The sequence below is a fragment of the Barbus barbus genome, assembly GCF_936440315.1.
Source record: "Barbus barbus genome assembly, chromosome: 21".
Taxonomy (NCBI): Eukaryota; Metazoa; Chordata; class Actinopteri; order Cypriniformes; family Cyprinidae; genus Barbus; species Barbus barbus.
Genome location: NC_136749.1, coordinates 26,981,788 through 27,006,482, shown reverse-complemented (window position 1 = coordinate 27,006,482; position 24,695 = coordinate 26,981,788). Strand labels below are relative to the sequence as shown.

The following is a 24,695-nucleotide window of genomic DNA, read 5'->3' as shown; positions in this document are numbered from 1 at the left end:
GTAAACAGGTCGTTAGGTCAAACTTTAGGCCACTACAGAGTTCAAAAGAGTGATGACGCCAACACAACGACATCCTTCTGCACTGTCAAGAGCAATCAGATCAAGAGTTTGAAGGATTGCTTTTGCTCTTGACATGCACTGAAGGGCAAATGTGAAGTCTAGTGTGATGGAAGCCCTTGTCAGACCAATATCTATACCAGGATAATACATAATAAAGCCTTCCATGGCTTCACGAGTGACAGAAATGTCTAAAAGAACTGGGCAGCTAAAATAATTCACAACTTCAACTGGAAAACTGAAATGATAATATAAGAATGCAAAAGCAAATGAGAGAAAGCAATCCACAGATTCAAGAGGAGATCTTAGATAAGCTATTATACCAAATGTATGGTTATTGCATTAGATTTCACAGCTACAGAAACAGTATTTGGACACTGTGGCCGGAAATCACTAAGAATAAATTGTGCACACTCTGCCCGAGTTGCTTTAGCATCCGATTAAAGGAATTATGTAAATATGCACAAATTGTGTGTTGAATGCATTTTGCACACTGTAATTCTCGACTGCGGGCGGCTAGTGAATAAGACACAGGTGATACTGTGTGTTTAGTGAATGTGAGTGTGTAACATGACAGCTGATGTACCTCTAGTTTGGACTCCAGCTCCACAGTTCTCCTGAGCTCCTTTACTGTCTCTGCGGATGCTCCACGGGACCAGCTGACATTTACGCCACTTGTGTGCCTTCCACCTGGAATATCAAAGGGATATCATTATAATTACTGGTAGAGGTTGATCAGTTAGTGCACTGGAAATCCTAATTAGCTGCCTTAACTTGAAAACATATCAGGAAACCCACTGTCTTGCAAAATTAACTCATTTGAATGAAGCTGCCCACAATCTGATAACATTTTTTATTTAACTTATTTCTTTTCATCAGGATTAACCGTTTCACTACTGAGAAAAAAAGCTGCATAAGGGTTTTGCAGGTTTTAAATGACAAGAGGTTCTTCATCTTCATTCTGGGGTGAATTATTCCTATAAGTGAAGATATCTTTATTTACTCAAGAAGGTCAGTTTTAGCAAAAACCTATCCTGAATGTGAATAGATTTGAAATCCAGCACAGAATCACAGAGGCTGTGCTCGTGATTGAAGCTGTACCTGTAGCCCGGACAGATAGATGGAGTCACACAGTCTCTCTCTTCATAAAGGACGTCTGGACACTCCTGACCTCCATTAGCTGGCATCTGGATGATCACTCGGTAGCGAAACTGTTTATTCTTCTGCCCATTCGCACCTGTCGTTTCAAATACTAACTTAATATCATGACGACTTATAGATAGATAGACAGACAGACAGACAGACAGACAGACCAATAGATAGATAGAATGATAGATAGATAGATAGATAGAGAGAGAGAGAGAGAGAGAGAGAGAGAGAGAGTGTGAGAGAGAGAGAGAGAGAGAGCGAGAGAGAGAGAGAGAGAGAGAGAGACAGACAGACAGATAGATAGAACGATAGATGGATAGACAGACAGACAGATAGATAGAACGACAGACAGACAGACAGACAGACAGATAACAAAATGACAAACAATGGATATGGACAGACAGATGGAACAATGGATACAATGGATATATATAACGATAGGCAGATAGAATGAACAAACAAAGATATGCGATACATATAACGTTAAAACAACAGATATTAGGATGGCTGGATGGACAGATGTGGTGTACCTGCTTCACAGGAAGTGGGGCACTCAGTCCATTCACTGAAGGGTGTGACTATACAGTCTCTCTTGCAGGGCAGCAGACAGGGTCTCACTGACTCCGGCCGAGGGGCTTCAGGACATCTGAAACATCACACAGACACTGAAAGATCAGCAGGACACTCAACGCAACGTGATTTGATCACAAGCAGGTGGATAAAGAAAGCCCCGTGTCGCACTTTCACCAAAGACCCAATCACTTAAACGAGATTCATTATCAGACTTAACTACTGCAGGTCACCTGAGCACACGTCAATTCAAACACTTTAACTTTACACAGGGCCAAAAAAGCTCTTTTAATGGATGTTTATAGAACATCTGAGTAGCACTGACTATTTTAGTCAAGGTTTTCAAATCATTTTCTGCTCTTCCTCTCTGACCCTTCAAATGAAACAGGCTATTACTGCTGTGCTTGTGCCCTTAAGATTTTTGAGAAACACTATCTTCGCATTTGAAATGAGTAACAGCTTTGTGTTCAACACATACTTCTTCCAATATACCTTTTTTAACTGCTCCATCCTTCAATAACACCACGTAGCATTTATTTGTGTATTAAGATTTAAGTAATACCTTTTAAAGACCATGTAAAGAATAAAAGGTAAATGTCTTCTATTAGCAACATTATAGTTTTCTGTTTCCTCACAAAATAGTAAAAAAGTGAAAAAGCAATGTAGGAACTTATTTTTATTTATTTTATTTTTTTTACAATGTTTTACTTCTGCATTTTACTTCTTTTAAGACAAAAAAGTAAAATAAGTAAATTAATAAATAATTGGTCCCACTTTATATTAGGTGGCCTTAACTACTATGTACTTACATTTAAATTATACCATTTGATACAATGCACTTATTGTGTACATACATGTTTTTACAGTGTACTTATATTTTTAAAAATACCTATATGTAGTTACATCTGTAATTACATTTATAATTACACTGTTGACCCATCCCTTACACCTTATCCCACCCTTAAACCTACACATACCACCAAACCTGTCCCTAACCTAGAAGTGTTTTGCAATACAATATGACCACAATAAGTACATTGTACTTATTTTTGATGTAAGTACATAGTAGTTAAGGCCACCTAATATAAAGTGACCAATTAATTTAATTATTTTAAAAAACACCCTTTTAAAAGCGACAGTTCCCCCAAAAATCATTTACTTACCCTCATGTCATTTCAAACTTGTATATATTTCTTTTTACTGCAGAAGAAGATATTTTGAACAATGTTGGGGTCCAACATGACTTTCATAGTATGGACAGATAAAAATAAAATAAAGAAACAGACATTTTATTAAAATATCTTGTTAATGGTATTAATTTTGAGGTGAACTTTGCCTTTGTCAACTCAAAGCACATCCATACTCTATATACTGAGATGTATATCATCAAAGGACAGAAACAAATGTAGATGCATTTTTTATAGCTATCCTAGTTTCTGCTTTATTGGTTTTAGTTATATTGCCCAGCCCAACTCCACAATGGATTACATCAGACACCTTGCAGAGCAAAGCTCAGCAGCATCTGTATCACAACAATGCTTCTTTTTTCCAATCGTATTTTCCCTGCTTCATGGCTGCATTATGTACCAGCCAGACGAGGCAGATAAGGCCTCACATGCTGTTACAGTAGTCAGTCACTGGGTAATACTCTTCTTTTATCACTGTTACAGCTCCTCAATTTAAGATCAGGGGTTAGCTTTAATCTGCTCCTGTATTTTAAGCACCACTCCGGCTCGGTCGAATTCCCAGGGATAAAGATAAACAGGGATGTAGCAATCCAGCAGAGGGACATTGGGTAATCTGATCTCTGATCAAATCCTCCAGGCTCCGGTGCGCTGGGATGCCAGTCGCCATGTGCGCCATGTGCTCCATGTTTCATGAGGGTTGCAAATCTGCCACAATATAATAAAGCAAAAGATATGTAAGGCTGATTCAATCGTAATACCAATAACAGAAGCGGTAAATCCTACCAGAGAAACAAATCCGGTTTGGGTGTGCAGGGCTCTCCTGGAGATTGGGTACATTTCTGACAGAGCATTAGCAACATTTCAAGACAGGCACTGGCTCAACTATTTAATGCCTAACCTGCTACGATTGGTTAAGAGTGCAATATCACACAAGGAAATGACTCATTAAAAATTAAAATCAAAATTGTTATTGTTGTGAACAGAAAGGATTAGAGGAATAAGGCTTGGTAACGTTCCAACAGCACCATTAAAAAAACAGCTCATACATTTAACCACGAGGAAGAACAAATGCATCGTTCCTTTGCCCTCTCTAAGTTGTCATTATTTTTCAATTAGGATTAACTGTCATAACTAGCAGCGTGAAGTGAGGGATCACATTTCCTTGAAGGTTTTACTGAAGTAGCTCATTAGAGTTTCTGGAAATACTATTATAACGCTGTCTGAGCATTGTTAATCACTTCTAATAGGATATTCCTTTAAAGTACAACTTTTGTGACCTGATAAGCAAATAAAATAACCAGAACTATCTTAGGAACAAGTCGTGTAAGTACAGCTCCTGTCTACTTAAATGGCGAAATAAATGTTTTACTACGTCAAATCAGCAATAATATTCGACAACGGATCAATGCAGCATCTTCATCTTCTTTTAAAGTAGATCCGGTTAACGCACATGCTCATTCCAGTGTTATTTTAGTATTATTTCTATAATATTATATATATATATATATATATATATATATATATATATATATATATATATATATATACACACACACACACACACACAAATATATATAGAGAAATATATATATATATAGAGAGAAATATATATAGAGAGAGAAATATTTTTACTGTAGATATATTTATATATATATATAGAGAGAGAGAGAGAGAGAGAGAGAGATTGGTGTTTGGTGACAAGTGTTTGGCTCAAGGTCTGCGTTTAAAGTCACACCAGAGGTGTTCAGCTGGGATCAGGACTTGTCTTTCTGCAGACCAGTCAAGTTCTTCCACACCGAATGAATCAATCATGACTTTTTGAACCATGTCTTATACACAGAGGCACTGTCATGTTACAATAGAAAAGGGTTCTGTCCAAACTGTTGCTATAAAAATATATATACACACACACACACACAAATTTCGATATTCTGAATTAGCTATAATTTTATGATTAATCGCATCCAAAAGTTTGTTTACATAATATATGTGTGTACTGTGTATAAAATATAAAAACAAATGAAATGCAATTTTATAAAAATGCAACATCTCATCTTGCTGCTGCTAAAATATAAAGTGTATCTTGTGTGAAAGCCTTGTATGAATACTTAAGTGTTACAAACGCTCTTCCTTCTTGTACTGTCTCAGTTGTGACAGAGTGGCAGTGCACATGCTTTTGACTGTTTCCTGCTTTTTGCTCACTATACTGTCTGTATAAGTATCTTAAAAAACAACTAGCTTGGCTGTCAGAGCGAGAGACAAACCTGAACGGCAGCAGCAGTTGTCAGTTACTGTGAGATGCATCAAAGGTCCGGGCTCTGAGCTTTAACATCGCTGTCTGTGTGTCTGTGCGTTTTCTCTCACTCTGACGCTGTGAGTGACACAAAGTGGCTCAGGGCAGGAAAACCGGCATAAGCTCTGCCTGCCCCAGACCTGGGCAAAAACATGACTTATGATTTACTGCGAGCAGGTTTATACGAGATATTCAAAATGAAATGCAGGTCTGAGAGAGGATGTGAATTTTGATTTTGTTTTGGGTCACATCAAATGCCTCTGAAGCCACGTAAACAATACAACATTTTTGGGGTAACGAATGCATACAAATGAAGTCAAAATTGATCATGTTGATTTTGTATACACATTTCTGATCTTATATGCATTATACCACATACTATTCCATAGAATAGACATGATTTTAATCATAATCATTCATCAAAATATAACTACATCTCCAAATCTCGCTTTTCGAACCCCACTTCCAGCAACATGACTACATACTAGTATAAATTATAACGCCCATTTTTCACAATCCAATCAATTTCCAAAAAACGTCACAAAAGCTGCATGTTATAAATGAAGAATTGTGAAATATAAACTCACAATTGAAAGAAAAAAAAGAGATAACATTTTTTAGATATAAACATGGAATTGCAAGATATCAAGGCAGAATTGTGAAACATAAACTTTGAACATAAATTCTGAAAAAAGTCTGAATTGAGATATAAACTTAGCAATTACCTTTTTATTTTTTTATTTTGTGGCAGAAACAAAAAATAGAACTGTAAGATATAAACCCAGAATTATGACCAAAAAAACAAATTGTGCGATGTAAACAGAATTTTTAGATATAAACATGGAATTGCAATTCTAAATTTATATCTCGCAATTTTGAGAAAATTGTGAGAAAAAAAAGTCTGAATTATAAGATACAAACTAAGAATTGCAAGAAAAAAGTAATAATTGTGAGGAAAGTCGAAATTACATTTTTATTTCACGGTGACAGCAAAAAACTGAATTGTGAGATATAAACTCAGAACTTTTAGATATAAACTCGGAATTGCAAGATATCAAGGCAGAATTGTAAAGTATAAACTTGTAATTCTGAAAAAAGTCATACATTATACATTACAGAAGTAAAAAAGTAAAAATACTTTTTCTAAACCATTCTGAACATTGAAAAATGACTTGTGTTTGAAAATTATTTCTTTTTTTGCAGTCCTAAAATCTGACACTTCATCAAATTGCACTTTTGCAACCGATCCCGTCTAGACTAGAACACGACTTTCTGCTCCTTGAAGTGGTAAAATGCAATATAATAGCTAAGCCTCTATTTGTCTATGCCAAAAAACCCACTGCTATTGTTTCCACAAAGGACTGTCAGGAGGACAACGTCTAAGTGGATCAATGATGTATTTTTAGGGGTTTGTTTGTGCTAAGCCTCAAGAGGTCCCTCATCTAGTGGTGATTAAATTGCATTAAAGAATCAAACCCCCTTAATTACCGCTATTATCATCAATAGGAAATTAGGCAGTCTGAAAATGACTGTGCTAATTAGCCTGTTTGTGACTCCATGTTTATTGGGCTTTTAGCAGCTCGTTTGCCTGCAGTGGAATGATAGGGTTTGTGAGCACGCAGACATCTGTAGAGCAATTACAATCTGCCACTCAAACACAAGCAATCCATCTTCTTCTGAACAATTCTCCATCACCACTAACCGAGACACTTGAGTTGAGGTATGATGAGAAATGAGATGAATAAAGACTATCTTAGGACCAATTTAGGACCCTATACTTTTTTGCGTCTGAATTAAGCATCACGTTGTCATTATGCTAAACCCCCCCCAATGCATTCTCATTGTAATGCAGAAAAATAAAATGATGCAGTACAGTTTTATGCTACTGAATAGTATTGTAGTGCACTGCCTTTAAAATTATTTAATTTTGTAAAATATTTAAAAATGTATCAATTTCATTTTCATTTAGATTTCATTTTCTCATGTAATATAACATTTTATTTCTTATGTACTTTTGACAATCTAAAATAAGATGCTCTGCCATATTAAGGGACTTCTCAACCATGAGCACAATAACATAAGACTGCCCATGCTTACATATTAATAGCTATTAGGTGTTCTGAAAATTGGAACATCAATTAACAACACCTCTGCAAAAAGGAAGTTATTGAAGATTATGCAATGCAAATTATATTGGAGCCGATAGCAAATCCACAACCTGCAAGATTGTTACTCATTTCACATGCAAAATGATTGAATCATATAAGTCATTTACATACAGAATTCTTCAGAGTAGGGAAAACAACTAAAAATGGCCTTTAAAACATGCATGCAGACTTACTTTTTGGGCGGCACCTGTCCGACGTTGACTTTTACGCAGATGATCTTGCGCGTTTGCACACCCATGGTGCAGGTGGACTTGTCTGCGCTGGAGGAGGTATTGAGGGTGGATGTGGTGGTGTCCTCCACGCACTGTCCCCAGGGGCCCGTCTGCCAGTGATACACGATGCAAGGATGCTCATTACAGTTCCGCACCTCCTGCAGGGAACTGGTGTTCGGACAGCTGGAACCTCCTGCAAGAGTGTGAAGACGTGCATTAGGTCTGACACGTGTCTACACTACACTTCATGTCACTCCACCACAGCCCGAGGATCTCCACACTGGAAGTGTTCAAGATGAAGGAGAAGAAAATAATAACAACCAGAAATTCACTATGCTTCGGTAACATTTTTTTTATGTTTTCTAAGAAGTCTCTTATTCTCATCAAGGTGGCATTTATTTGATTAAAAAAGTGAAATATTATTACTTTTTTAAATAATTATTTTCTATTTGAATACATTCAAAAAATGTAATTTATATTTGTGATGCACAGCTGAATTTTCAGCATCATTACTCCAGTCTTCAGTGTCACATGATCCTTCAAAAATCATTCTAAAATGCTGATCTGATATGGAGCAGACGCGTTTTTTTTAATCTCTTTAACTGAAAACAAAAAAAGCACTAGTTTATCAAATTATTAAAAACGTTAATGCAGTCTCCTTACTGTTTTTCACTGACACATTCATAATCATTTCTTCAGCCGGTGTGCTATGGCAAGATTTATGCATGTGCTCCAGCGCTTATTAGGCTATGTAGGCAATTAAAGGTTCATTATAATGATTTAAATGGTTTATTAATAAACGTGAGATTAATCGATTAATGCTTAATATGAACGACTACAAGTCGACCAGAAAAATCCTTAGTCGAGTGCAGCCTTAGAAATATTATTAAAGTTTAAATTAAAAGCTTTCTATTTTAATATACATTAAAATGTAATTTATTCATGTGATGCAAAGCTGAATTTTCAGCATCATTACTCCGGTCTTCAGTGTCACATGATCCTTCATTTTATTCATTTATTATCACTGCTGTGCTGCTTAATATTTTATTGGAACATGTGATACATTTTTCAGGATTCTTTGAAGAATAAAAAGTTAAAAAGAACTGAAAACATAAAAATATACTGGAATTAAAAATAATTTTGCATAGGCCATTTTAGCCTTGCGAATGCATATGAAAATGTCTGTTCTTCCTTTTCCTCCTTCCATTTTTTCTTGCTTGTGTTCACTGGAGCGAGACAGGTCAAGTGTTCATTTTCTCAAATCTCAACATAACGCTGCCGTCTCCAGTAGCTTAAACTTGTTGTAAATTGATTAAGATGAAACACTCCACATAATTGCCGCCTCCTAATTTCTCAGGAGTGGCAGATAGTCGATGCAGCCGGCAGAGAACGGCGCGGTGTGTCTAAATAATTGCTGACATTTACAGGTTTGCAGATGACAGAGCAGCCCAGTGGGCCTGTGAATCAAAGCACTCTCATTCTCAGAGGACAGCAAGAGCTTTATGAGAGGAAGTGAGCGAATACATCTGCCTGCTTTAACTTTATAATGCACACAGTATAGTTATTGGAGCTGACTGTCAGATCCATTAAACAGGTGATTATTGTGTTTATATTGGGCAATGAGTTGAAGGGTAATAATAGGGCTTTTCACACTTTCTTTAACTTTAAGCCCTTGGTAACCAAGGCTCTTTCTTATAATTTTGTGCCCTGATTTGTGATGCCAAAACATATATGGATGATTCTTCAGTTCAAGGCACTTTTGAGACTTTAAAAATCGTACTTCTTTAAACAAGGTTTCATCTGTTAAAACATTTATCACATGTCCTGAAATAAGATTTGATCATGGCTTTGATGAGCCTTCAAGTATAATGTGGTATCCAGGGTTATTATCATAAAGTAAAACCATGAAAAAATAACATAAAACTGATATAAAAATTACTAAGATCTACACAGACATTAAAAACAAAACTAACAAAAATGACAAAACACTATGAAATTACTAATAAATAAAAACTACAGTAAATAAAAAGTTATAGTAGATAAGCTTTGAACTTTCTAACATGTAGCCGTCAATAAAATTTTAATTCATAAAAACGCTGCTGACAGATTTGGTGATTTTCATGGTACAAAAAATCTTAAAATTATGTACTCTGATGGCAGAGATGAGCTCCGCTGTCACTTCTCATTTTCATCATAACCAAGTACAAATATCTTTGGAAAAATATGTTTGTTTTCTAAGACGATAAAGGCCAATAAATCAAATTAATAAAAACCAAATTCATCAAGTCCATATTTTTCTCATAAATGCTTTCATATAAAGTATAAAGCAGAGACGAAGAGATGAAGAAAATGATGATAGAGATTTTCTGGCAAATTTAACCTTTTAAAAGCAGCAAAAAATAATTTGAGCCGAACTAAACATTAAGGCTACTGTAAACTATATTTTAAAACTATAATGCATTCTTTTTATGAAAGGATTTACTGTAAACGAAATACAAAATATCCAGGGCACAGAAGAATTACATTAAATGAAAAATGTTCTATATACAGTATGGCAACAATGCCGTTTGGCAACAGACAACCAATCATAAACCGCCTCAGTGCTCAGGTCATGACATTTTCATGCACTTTGCATAGCTGCAGTAAGTAAAACTGTTCAGCATCTGAAGTAAACTCCTAAATCAATGTTATTAAAGTCATAAATATGCAAACAAGCAAGCAAGCCAGGGTTTACAAAAACAGTGTGAAACTTCAACGTCTACTATCATTAATTACTAACCCAGGGTACAGTATGAAGAGTGTAAAACACTCAGTGTAAAGAATGAACAAACCAAAGTGTGAAAAGCCTAAATGAGTATTCGCAGTCTTTCCACAGGAACACACTTGTGTCTCTATGAAGCTTAACTGTGCAGGGTTATGAACGCCTCCACAGAATCTTGACATTGAGCTTTTCAGAAGATGTTCTGCAATCAAAGAAAGCACGTTCGCTGTTTGATTTCTGTGGGTGTTTTTAACGAATTGATGTAGAGAAATGAAACCTCATGATCAGGGTTTAAGCCAGAAACATGCAAAATGCAAAGTATTCAAACATATATGGGAAAGCTGGTACATAATATGAATTATTGTGCTACTTTTATGCTAACAGCAAAGAAAATTCACTATTTTGGTTTTGTTGAATAATGGTCTAAAAATCAGGGATAAATAAAATGCCTGAAAATGTGATGCCTTAATCGGAGTTCGTATAGGGGTGACATATGAATAAACAGTATATTTATATAAAAAATAATATTAATAGTACTGATTGCGTTTTGATTGTAAAAAATATATCAGTATTTAACCTGAAACCTGTCCAAAGATAAATAAAATAAAATATATATGTATTTCTGTGTAGTTATATTTATTAGTGAACAAACATATCCAATATGACAATACAGAAACAATATACATAACCAAAAAGCATTTATATTCACATTAGAAAATTTAATGGCTTTTAATATTTTATTTGCTTCCATGATTTTTCCAGGGATAAAAATCTGAGTTTTATTTATTTATTTTTTAGAGTTTTTCTGCAATAAAAGCACATTAAACTGACCAATATAGAAAGCGTGGACAATACAGGAGACAATTATTAAGCCGATAATTAATCTTAACACAAAATAAACTAAAAACTAATTATTACTAAAGCTAAATTGTTAAATGTTTCAAGAACTTAAATATTCAGCTTTAAAAAGAAGTTTATATTTAATTACCATGAATTTATTGTATATAATTATTATAGATTGTATTATATATGATTATTATATAATTATCAAACTATTGTTATTATTATTATATTTAAATAACAAAGATTAAATACAATATTAAGAAAATAAAGTCTTGTGAAAATAAAATAAAATAAAATAAAATACCCAAAATTGTTGTCCACCTCACATCACTGCTTTAAAATGTCTGGGCCATTAAATTGTATATGCTATTCTTCAAGTAGCTAGATAAAAACATGTCAATTTCAGCAAACTTAAGAACTTTGCTTCACCGTAACAGTTTTTGACCTGAAAGACAAAACTGACCACAGAAGAAAACAGTTTACACTAATGTCTGCAATAGTGTCTCATGCTACAAAATGAGAAAGCAATGAATACACTGCACAATGAACTGCATTCTGAATGCTCTCTCAACAATATGCTTATACTGTAAGTTTGCCTAGCGAGAAGTGTTTGCGTTCCCATACTAATGCACAAGTATGTTTCTGGCTTTTGCAATGTGCTATATCAGTTTCATAAGAGACCCAGAGGACTATAATTTGTTCGTGTTTACAGTATGAGTTTCATCATTCTGCTGACTTGTTCACAAATGGACTCTCAAGGACATGCATAATGTATAAAGTCCCGCTGCATGAACGGCTGCATTTGGCATCTTACGTCAGACGTCAAGCAGATGTCTTGCACAGAAAGCATGCTGCATAGACTCATCGTCACATAAATCTATCCGCCTCCCAAAGGGCAACGCTCAACTCATCGCTCAAAAACACAGTTACTTTAGTGGAAAATGCTGCTTTGGAAGCAAATGCATCCAAGTGCAAGATCTCACTTTCTTCATTTATATGCTTTGCGGATGCAACATTAAACTTGTGAAAACAAGACTAAGAATAAAAGCCTCCGTTAACACTTTCTAACCCTATACATACTTAAATACAAGCTATTTATTGCACATCTAAATCTACAACCTGCACATAAGAGATGAAAAGAAAGCAACTGTACCAAAGAGCTCAGGAAACTTCGGAACCCTTGTAAGACCTTGAGATAAAGCAAAAATTATGAGCGGCTTCGCATTTAACTTTAGAGAAGCAGTGGTAAGAGAGTAAATATTTCAGGATCTACTCGACTAGTACTAAGTTTTACATATTTGAGTAACGATAAAATAATCAACAGTAAGAAAAAACAAGACTTAGCGGCTACTTCAAACCATCCAAACATATCTAAGAGGACTTCTACAGGAAAACTACTCTTCAGGCCATAAAAACATGAGATGTTTTGACGTGTTACCCTCCATAACTGTAATCCATGCCACTACCATTGACGTCACTGTGGAGAAAGCACAGCAATAATTCAATATAGACGTTTCTGAGAAGGTCTCATGGCATAAATGTACCTGGGTGCACTTTTTAGCGAGACGCGAAATACGTACCAATAAGTACATATCACTGCAGTTTCCAAAAGAAATGAACACTAGAGGCAGTAAAACTCTGACGCCTTTTATTCCTTTTCACACAAATTTACAGAGTTTCGATTAACTATGGGTTTTCATAGACGGTAGGTTTGTTCGGTAGCTCACGAAGTACAGAGCTGTACTTGAGAAGTGAGGAGCTCCGTGTAACTACGGTTCGACAAAACAGTTCAAATCTGCATATAAGGAAGTTCAAATAGCATGGTTGCATCAATAGATGCTTTTTTATATCAGTTTTGCATTTGTCAACACTATCGGGTAGGTTTAGGGTTGGGCTTGGTGTAGGGCATATTTCCAACACGATAGAGCATTCATTTTTAACGAAGGTCCAGATATTTGAATTCTGAACCGCCACAATACATACCTGAAGCAACGTACTAAAAACACAGCAATACGTACCTATATCAACGTAATAAAAACATGAAACGGTTTACGTATTGAACGTATTGTTTTAACACCACTCAGTGGACATTCCTCTTTGAAACTATGGCGAAACATGCAGTAAGGTACATAAAAACGGTCTCGCTAAAAAGTGAATGAACATTTACGTTTATGCCATGAGACCAGGTTGCAAATTTCTAAAACCTCTAAATTACAAACATTATCTAAAATTCAGTGAAAGATCTGTTGCACACAATCTGATACATGCCTTTTTGTTCATACGTTCTTAACATTAGAGAGAATCATTGTAAAATTGTCACTGAAAAAACCCTCATTGTAACAAAGCAAAAGGTAAGAATAACTTTTATATTGTAATTAATATTTCAAGATGAAAACTTACTGAACTGAAGGCTTACTTGATTATCATCATTTGCAGAAAAACTGTGTTAAAATATGAGTATCAAATATAATCCAGCAAGCTTTTGGGGAACGTTTATTTGTAGTCTCTCAATCATCACTGCATTGCATTGCATTATATGTTTTGCCCCTCACAATAAAAAATATAGAGCTTTGATCATAAAACTAAGAATTTAAATATCATCTTACTAAAATATATTATTGGGGGACAAAGTGTAAAAGCTAATATTTATATGCATTATGTGTCACTTTCTGTGTTAAAAATCTTATTGATTTAAACTGCAAGCTATCAGAATTTCATCTTACTTTTGGCCATATAAATATCAGCAACAGCACCAAATTCCATGTTTTTGATAGTTTGGGCCTCTGAATAAAACTGAGCTGGTTTTTTTTTTTTTCTTACTTGAGTATGAATTCAATATTTTCCTATATCATACTCTATGGGCCATAAAAGCCTGATGTATCAAATATGATACTCAACAAAAACATAAAACATTTTCTCTACATGTTCAATAAACTAACTAACAAGCTAATAAACCAACCAATTAACAAAAAAAAATTCTTCTGACAATTATTTTATGCTTCATATGGTTACAACGTAAAATCAAATGCAGAATTTTTCCATTCTTTTAATGGTGACAATTTTATTCAGACCCTTATATTTTTAACACTTCCCTTCTGACATGTAAGACCTACTTTACACAATTCCTGATGGATAATAATCACATTTGTTGAATTTTATTCTGAATTACATCTGATTACAGAAGTAAAGTCACTTCACTAAAGTCGTTTGTGAACTGTGTTTCACTTTGACTGGAGCGCTCGGTAACTCATGTAAACTGACACTTAAGCCTCGCTGGAACAGATAAAGTGGATTTAAGAGTCTCGGAACACTGGCTGTGGGTGATGTCACAGCGCAGGAGTCATCCATCAGAATCTCAGATAGTTTTAGGTTGGAAAAATTCCACTCTTGTGGAACAACAGTCTTTCCTTGACAGTTTCCCGTCAGCTTTTTTAGGCTCATCTTATGCACTACAGACCACAGAAAATTGCAAGGTTTTTGCATGTCAGCTTGTTAGAGAGGCCCCAAACAGTAATTAGAAATGTATGAAGGTCATTGTATTAGATATAATTCATCACAGCTCATGGTATAAGCATGAACAGTGTCCCCTAATCTAAAGTGTTACCATATAATGATAACATATTTTGGCCTAAAATGTATATATATTTTTATTGTTTAGTACTGTTTCTGTCGATGTGTTTAGCGTTAGTATTGTCTGAGTTTCATCTTCCGTACCTTCTCCTGCATTGTAAGCCAGTATGGCTCGGGTTCTCATCTGCTTGCCCTCTGCGGTTTTGCTGGAGCAGGTCTGGGAGCAGGTGGACCATTCGGTCCAGAGACTGAGAGCGCAGTCTTTAGGGCAGGGAACCACACAAGGCACAGATGAAGGGTAGACCTCATCCGCACACATCTCCTTTTCCACCTCGGTACCTGAAGCACAAAACATTTGTGGGTTTACAAAGTTTTTCAGAATAACTAAGCACCATTCGTCCAGATCTACTGTGCATTACTATACATGCTGTCAAACTTGATACATTGATGCATATGATACACCAGCATGGGCTGATGAAAACATTTATAGCTGTACAGGAATTTAAGCTAAATTGTTAAACAGTAATTAAAAATAAATATAGTTTCCTAGGTGGTCTTGACCAGCAACCACTTAGAAATTCATAATTTATGTAATAGTAACATCTGGTGTATTTGATTTTACATGTAGGTTATATACTGTACAAGAAACAGGTGAAGCTGACGTAACCTGTCAATCACATATCTGAGTCATAATTCACCTCAAATATCAAAAGAAGCAAGAAGGCAAGACAAGTAAGCCTATGTTTTAAGACTTTTTAAATTTGTGCATGCATTCTCCCATAATTCTTGCAATAATACTATAATGCAATAAAATCTCTTTAATGCAAATTAAAAAAAAAAAAATCATAATAAAAATAAATAAATCAGTCACTTAATTCTTATATATTCATACACCAAGGCAGTATTTGTTGCATTGACATTGATTTTTGATCATTAAAAATATAGCATATTAAAATTATAAATATGAAATGAAATTGATATTAAATATATAAGCTATTACAATTTTAAATTAAATTTAAAAATATTAAATATTAAAACATTACAATATTTAAGTAAACAATGTAAATATAAAACATTATAAATATTAATATTTAAAAACGTATTACTTTATATAAACATACAAAGCATATATTGTCCAAAAAAAAAAAAAAAAACCTAAAAGAGAATCACAATTGAGAATAATGGGAGCTACAAAAAAAACATACAGAAGATGCATTAAGGTAATGAACATTAGGGCGTAAAATGTTCTTAACTGTCATGAAAATAAACGCCACAATGCAAATTATGTTAATGGCCCTAAAATTAGGCAACATTTTCTTTATGCAAATTATGATTCAGCCAGACAAGCTTTTAATGCATTTTAAACCACTCTGCTGTCCTATTTTGAAACGGTGCCATCCTAAAAACAGTAGAAAGCAATCATACAGATGGTTCTGAAGGACAGGCAAAAAACAAAAACATGTGCAATTGTTGTCAGCCTATCCGTGTTTGGCAGCGTTCATTACCACGCACAGCCTCTCTCAAGGGTTTTCATCAAATCTTTTACTTTGAGCCAAATCTGATGAGTATGAGCTCGGTTTTGGCTTTAGCTCAGTGACACGCTGTGGAGAAAAAAAAAAAACACTCTCTGCTTGAGCACTGAGCCACAAACACCCAATAAATATTTCCATCAAAAGCAGGGACACTCCAAGTTTTCCTTGTAGCAGACAGCGATACAATATTTACATTGATCTGTGTCAGAACCGTGGCCATTTGTGAAGCAATATTGTACGCGTCACTCGCCGAGACAGTCGGAGCAAAGCAGATAAAAACAACTAGCAGATCAATTTTAATCAGTGCACAATGGAATCAATCTGCCACAGCGTACGGCTACAGAGAGGCAGGTTATGGCGAGACAGGGGCATTCGATTGCTCACGCGGCAGATGCTAGAGAACATTATTGCACGTTACTATTATTTCATAGATGTCATTTCACACGGCCACACAGCAGACTCTGAATGACAGTGGTCACGTCACAGAGGGATTTCTTGAAAACAGCAGATGTTTCCTTGTAGAGGCTGTGATGGTTTATCTTTTTTCAGACTTAATGTGACAAAATTGGGAGAAATTCCACAAAGTTTCATCTGCAGTTTCTGGAAGCTTCCACTGTTATTAGCTTCAAACATCCATTACGGTCCTCAGATATTTTTAGATGAGTCCGACACAAAAACAAGCTCTTTTTACCAGCTTGCCTTGAAACTACGGGTTTGCAAGCTAACGGGTTGCTAAAAATGAACTCTTTCAAGTAAGAATTAATTGTTTCTAATTATTAGAAACAATGAATATTTGAGAGACACTGAATGTTTTGACTTATGTCTATTGCTTTGGTAATCAGCTATTGCAAATAAACCTGCTCATAGAAATAAAAGCACACACTGATTCATTGGCTATATTAGTCGGACGGTTCTTGGCCAGAGAAAACCGAAAATATGTTTTCTTTTGAGATCTCATGAATTTTTAGATTTGAAAACTGACCGTCAAACATAATTTTTTGTTCCCCCACATTTATGACAGTTTTCCTAGATCAGTTGCACAAAAATAATGCACAAAGCTGTCAACTTTGAGAACATGGAGTATTTAGCAGGACTAACAAGGTGTTTTAGACGTGAGAAACAGGGGTGTCATGTTGTCAGATGTGTCAGAAGACTGTCAGAACGCTGTGACCTTGTGTCTGTCTAAACATTGCTGTTTGCTTTAGCGTCCTGACACAGCAACACTTGCTCAACCAATGGTGTGGGCTCATCTGTGTACTCAGCCAATGGCAAACAGTGGGAAACCTGTTTGGAAACAGTCATTATTTCATTTGGAGTCTCTGCTGTGGTGCAGAAATTGCATAGCGTACTGCATGATGTCAGTTGGATGAATGGTAAGTAATAAGATTATGATTTATGTAGTGCTGGCCAATTTTTTTTATTTTTTATTTTTGAAAATACCAAACCAAATACTAGACCTTTTCTCAGAACAAAAGCAACCTCTTAAAGATATTTTTGAAATAAATAAACCAAGCTGTTTTGAAGTGTCAGTTTGCCAATATAGACTACAGTTTAAAAGTTTGAGGTCAGTATGTTTTTTTGTTTTTTTTTAAAGAAATATTATTTTTTTTAGCAAGGACACATTCAATTGATCAAAAGTGACAGCAGAGAAATTTATCATGTTAAAAAATATTCTATTTCAAATAAATGCTGTTCTTTTTAACTTTATATTCATCAAAGAATCCAAAAACACTTATTGTAGTTTCCACCGAAATATCAAGCAGCCAGCTATGATAATAATGAAAAAAATTAGCTTCAAATCAGCATATTACATTTACTTCTGAAGGATTTCTGAAGTAATGATGTTGAAAAATCAGCTTTGATCACAGGAATAAATTACATATTACATGCTCATGTAGTAAACAGTTATTTTAAATTGCAATAATGTTTTACAGTATTAATGTTGTTGTTTTTAATAAATCAAATAAATGCAGACTTGGTGATCATGAGAGATTCTTTCAAAAATATTTTAAAAAACCTTACCAAATTTTTTAATAGCTGTGTTTTACTAAAGAGCACTGCAGAAAGGCACCTCATCAACAAGCTGCTGCTGAAGAGGCCGATTTACGAATCTTTAACCAGTCAAATATACAAGTGTCTCTCCAGGCACGGCTGAGATTGTCTTTATTGAGTAGCTGAGCTGTAGGAGGACACGATCACCATTAGCAGCATGTTTACACTCCTCTGCTCTCTGCAGCATTAACCCTGTAAAGAGCTCCAGCTGAGAAGGAAAACGTTCCGGACACAGCAGCTGAGAGACGAGATATGGCTGCCCTCCGCTAGGATAGTGTTTGAATTCCTAGAGGCTAATTACCGGATTCAAAATCAATCCTGCTTTTTAAAGACATCCGCCACAGAAGCCGTCAGAACACAAGTGAGATTCTACTGGCCTGCTTTTGCGCTATAATCATCTGGCAAGCTTCACGCAAGAGATTATATTTGCATTTTTGGAAAAAGACCACATACTCCAGTTGCAGTTTTCTTAAGCCCTATTTGGATTGGACTAGTTTTCCCTGAGGAGCTTTCACAGACATACGTGATTTTAATCAAGTTTAAACATGATTCATGATGCATGTATTAACAGCATCAATAGAGATCCCAATCCCATCTGAATCAACAAATGACAGATGTCGTATTTTATCAACTGTAACTCAAACGTTGTTTAGTAAAGTAAACTCATCCGAATAGTGCTTTAGTACACGGTAAAAAAGCAGTAAAATTTACTGTAAAAAAAATAGCAGCGGTGTGAAAAAAAACAGCAGCAACTTTTTTACGGACAACTTTTTTAAATTTTACGGACTGAAATTTACAGTAATAAAAATTAAATAAAGATGAAAATAAATACTAATAAAAATAAGTAAATAAAATAGGATTATAATAAATAAAAGGATTAAAATTAAATAAAAGTTAGTTTAAATGAAATAAATATGATTAAAATACAGAATAGAATAAAATAAATTAATACAATTGATTGTACCTACGTACTGATAACTGAGAAACGAAGAAGAAACAATTATTTAAATGAAAAACCATAAAATGTGAAGTGTCCATTCTGGATATGTCAATTTACATTTTTTCAACGTTAAATATAAAATGACATAACATGTAAAATAATGTTAAATGTACTATTTTTTTAATCTTAAAATTACATTAATGATTCCGTTAGATCTATTACAGTTTTTATAGTAAGCGAGCCAACTGGTTTTTACTGTAGCATTTTACAGTTTTTAACTAAAATGAGAAATATAATTTTATTTGCAGTGTAAACCTGACATGTGCAAAAGCCAGCTGTGTTTAATACCTTCGTTGTTGATGCAGAGGACCTGTGGAGTCTGTGTTCCCTCCCCGCAGTCCATGTCTTCCTCTGGGATACACTCCTCTAGCTTGACTAGCTGCCAGCTAAAACAGCTGGGATCATCACACGGGATGGCCTCCACCAGATGAGGACAGTTCCCCTCACCACCCGTGGGATAATTAGTGATTATACGTCGTCTGAACTTGAAACCTGCAAATAAACACAAGGTCTATTAGTTGTCTCTATAAGACAACTGTAAGTCACAGTTAAAAATGTCACTGGATTAGGACAAAATATCTAAGTGATATCACTCTTGTCATTTTTAATGACATTTTACCCAATTACTTTTAACCAACTTGTCCTAAAGTGATTTTTGGTGGATGCGTGACCTTTCTTTGAATTTATTTATTTATTTTTAAGAGTATTAATTAATACTGTGAAACATTAATACAACATTAATACTGTGAAACAGTACTTCAGCTTCATTCATCGCACCCAAAGAAAAACTGCAGTGCTTTACAACTATAGGACAGGAAGAGCTAAATAAACTTATCAGTGCATCTAAACCAACAACGTCTTTATTAGATCCTGTACCCACTAAACTACTGAAAGAGTTGTTACCTGTAGCAGAAGAACCGCTTCTCAATATTATTAACTCATCATTATCTTTAGGCCACGTCCCAAAACCATTCAAGCTGGCGGTTATCAAGCCTCTTATTAAGAAACCACAACTAGATTCTAATGAACTGGCAAATTACAGACCCATTTCAAATCTTCCGTTTATGTCTAAAATTTTTGAAAAAGTTGTGTCTGCTCAATTGTGCTGCTTCTTGCAAAAAAATTATCTCTATGAAGAATTTCAGTCAGGTTTCAGGCCTCACCATAGTACAGAAACTGCACTTGTTAAAATTACAAATGACTTGCTTCTTGCTTCAGACCAAGGCTGCATCTCATTGCTATTATTACTTGATCTTAGTGCTGCGTTCGACACTATAGACCATGACATACTCATAGATCGATTACAAAACTATACTGGTATTCAAGGGCAGGCTTTAAGATGGTTTAGATCCTACCTGTCCGATCGCTACCACTTTGTTCATTTAAATGGAGAGTCATCACAATTATCACCAGTAAAGTATGGAGTACCACAAAGATCTGTCCTAGGTCCTCTGCTATTTTCAATATACATGTTGCCCCTTGGTAATATTATTAGAAAATACGGGATTAGTTTTCATTGTTATGTTGATGATACTCAAGTATATATCTCAACAAGACCAGATGAAACGTCTCAACTCTCTAAGCTAATAGATTGTGTAAAAATGTAAAAGATTGGATGACCAATAATTTCCTCCTATTAAATTCAGATAAGACAGAGATATTACTTATTGGACCAAAAAACAGTACACAGAATCTCTTGGATTACAATTTGCAACTAGACGGATGCACTGTTACGTCCTCTAAAGTCAAAAATCTGGGTGTTATATTAGACAGCAACTTGTCCTTTGAAAATCATATTTCCCATGTTACAAAAACAGCATTCTTCCATCTTAGAAACATTGCCAAGCTTCGAAACATGCTACCTGTTTCTGATGCAGAAAAACTAGTTCATGCATTCATGACCTCTAGACTGGACTATTGTAATGCACTGCTAGCTGGTTGTCCTGCATCTTCAATAAACAAGCTACAGATAGTCCAAAATGCAGCAATATATAAATATATTGTGGAAACTTAATTTCCTGTAGAGCTGCTTTGCAACGATTTGTATCGTAAAAAGCGCTATACAAATAAACTTGAATTGAAAAAAAACTTGAAAATAATGTTAAAATAATGTAAAAAATGTCTTAATGGCATTAAAAATGGGACAGTTAGTTATAATATATATAATACAATCAATGTACAGTAGAGAAATACTAAGACATGTTTAAAATGTGATTTCTGCTAATATGCCATAATGCAGCATTTTGGACAAATTATATAAGATATTGGATAAATCAAAAGGAAATATTCTATTCTGGCTGTAAAACAGCTCTGTGCCTCAGTAAAATATTGTGTCTCAGTCCTTGACACTTCCTTTTCAGTGAATATATTATTGGTTTCAGCAATGTTTACCTTTTTTCACAACCCGTTCATCGCAATTCTCAAAGGTGCAGGGCCCCCAGGCGCCCCACGGGGACACTTCACATTCCACAGGGCACGGGATGTGGCACAGCTGCGTGGTAGTCGGAGTCGTTCCCTTGCAGAGCCGAATGTCTACGGGTTGTGATGCTACAACGCAAACACACGCATTAAAACACTGCAGCAAGATTCCCACATGATCACCACACAAGATGGACAATTAGCTTTATGTAACTGCAGGAAACAACAAATGGCAACATTAAACACACTCTGAAGAATCCTGATTCTCTGTTGCCTCACGGCAAAAGAAAAACAGGAGAAAACCAGAATCTCCTGAGATTTCAGCATAATCTCCAACCCGATGTTTTTGTTTATTAAATATTTGGACTAATTTGGTAAAGTTCCCAGTTATCAATAATGTAAAATACGTCATATAATGAAATATAATGATGAAAATTAAATAAATTAAATAAAATTAAAATATTAAAACAAATAAATAAGAATTTATATAATTATAAAATTACATTTATAAAATTAAGGCAAAATCATTGTGTTTCATGTACTGGTCAATTTTGAGATTTTGGGAACTTTTTTTCAATAGAAAATGTCCAAAATACATTTACATACATTAAATACTTTTTTTTTTTTGCTTATTTTACTGAATTGTATCTGACAATTTTATTTACAGTACTTATCTTTTAAGTTTGTTTTCTTAATTTTTTTTTTTTCTCTGTACAGAGTTAGAAATCTCCACTTGGGTAACATTTATTCCTAAAAACATGCTCAAAATGTATTTTATTTTTGGCCATTGACAGTATTTCTGAAAAAATGTTTGCAATGCGTAAATGTAATTAAATGGGGAAGTATGGTGATATCTAATAGGTGAATTAATACCCTATTCAAATGGAATGAAAAAAAAATAATAGTGATATCTATGAATTACTTAAAGATTAAACACAAATAATAAATCTAAAATAGTCCTGTCAGAGGAATAGTCCTCAAATGACAGTAGAAAATGCAATTCTATAGAGTGCATTCAGGAAGTATTCAGACCCCCATTCACTGTTTTCAAACTTTTTCTCATTAATCTACAGGTATACTCTACGTCATAATGATGAAGTGAATCATTACTTTAGAAATGTCTGTAAATTTATTAAAAAGAACAAACTGAAATATCACATTTATATAAGAATTCACACCCTTTTGCAACAACACTTGAAATTTAGCTCAGGTGCCTCCCATTTCTCTTGATCATTGCCGAGATGGAGTCCACCTGTGGTAAATTAAACTGATTGGACATGATTTGGAAAAGCACACCCCTTTCTATAAAAGGCCTCACAGCTCACAAATGCATATCAGAGCAAAAACCAAGGCATGAGGTCAAAGTAACTTCCTGCAGAGCTCAGATACAGGATTGTATAGAGACACAGATCTGGGGAAGGCTACAAAAAATTTCTGCAGCACTGAAGATTCCCAAGAGCACAGTGGCTTCCATAATTCTCAAATGGAAGATGTTTGGCACAAACAGGACTCTTCCAAGAGTTGGCATCCTGGCCAAACTGAGCAATTGATGGAGAAGGGCCTTGTCTAGAATGGTGACCAAGAACCTGATGGTCATTCTAGTAAAGCTCCATGTTCATATTTGCAGATAGGAGAAACCAACAGAAGGACAAACATCACTGCAACACTCCACCAATCTGGGCTTTATGACGGTGTGGCCAAACTCAATTCTCTCCTCAGTGAAGACATGAAAACACATGGAATTTGCAAAACCGCACCTAACAAACCTTCAAACTCTAAGAAACAAGATTATCTTGTCTGATGAACCTCAATTCCAAGCATCATGTTTGAAGGAAACCAGCTCTGCTCATCACCTGCAGAGTACCATCCCAAAAGTAAAGTGTGCTGGTAGCAGCCTCGTGTTGTGGGGGTGTTTTTTAGCGGCAGGGACTGAGAGACTCGTCAGAGTGGAAGAAAAGGTCAATGCACCAAAATATAGAGATATCCTTAAAGGGGTCATCGGATGCCTATTTTCCACAAGTTGATGTGATTCTTTAGGGTCTTAATTAAAAATCTATAACATAATTTGGTTAAAATTTCTCAATGGTAGTGTAAAAAACACCTTTTGTTTGCCTGTCAAAATCAGCTCTGTTTTCAGTAAGCCATTCTAGTCCATGTTGCTTTAAATGCTAATGAGCTCTGCTGACCTCGCCCCTCTCTTCCGTGGAGTGACAAGCAGACTGTAAACTTCAGCTGCGAAACTGGCTAACTAGCACATTATTAGGGAAGGCGATTTGCAAAGATACTCACTTATTCTGTAGATGAGGCTGGATCATGAATGATTCGCGCGAACATAGACGCATCTATATAGAGCGGGGATCGGCCCATTCCCTTCAAAACGAAAGTAACATTAATCCTCTGGGTCTTCAGTGGCTCAGATGTCTTGAGGTGATGTTTTATTAACAAATTTCGGGAGGAGCACGCGCAGATAATTAACACGGCCAATTCACCATCAGCAATCGCTCAGTCTATCCTATCAGCCGAGAGAGAACTTCTATAAATAGACCAAGCCATCTTACCTTCATTCTCTCTACAGTTTCTAGCATCCCACCTCCACCCCAACTCCTCACCATCAGCCCGCTCCTACCCCAGCGTGGGGAGGAGCTCGGGGGGAGCGCTCTGGGTCCGGGCTAAATGCCGAGCTCGGACCCCTCTCCCCGGACAGGGGGAGTGCCCCAGGTTCGGGAGTAATTTACAGAGCTCGGAGCCCTCTCCCCGGACAGCACGCCAAATACGCATAAACCTTGACTCTGTTCATTATACGCAAGGGCGAACTCGTGAATAATGACGAGTGACGACTGCTATATTCATTATTACATCCAACAACAAAGCACCTCAATCTCT

The 24,695-nt window shown here is 35.4% G+C and overlaps 1 protein-coding gene across 1 annotated transcript in view; it reads right to left on the bottom strand.

The window, feature by feature from the left end:
• The window catches only part of LOC306887323 (thrombospondin type-1 domain-containing protein 7A-like), a gene marked incomplete at both ends in the record, with an annotated part of 128,458 nt that overhangs the window by 28,394 nt on the left and 75,369 nt on the right, over positions 1–24,695 (bottom strand). The window contains 7 exons of the mRNA XM_079444969.1: positions 644–747; positions 1,159–1,294; positions 1,737–1,852; positions 7,598–7,829; positions 14,955–15,149; positions 19,683–19,886; positions 21,786–21,941. Coding sequence (XP_079301095.1) covers positions 644–747; positions 1,159–1,294; positions 1,737–1,852; positions 7,598–7,829; positions 14,955–15,149; positions 19,683–19,886; positions 21,786–21,941 — 1,143 coding nt within the window. The remainder of the gene's footprint in view (positions 1–643; positions 748–1,158; positions 1,295–1,736; positions 1,853–7,597; positions 7,830–14,954; positions 15,150–19,682; positions 19,887–21,785; positions 21,942–24,695) is intronic.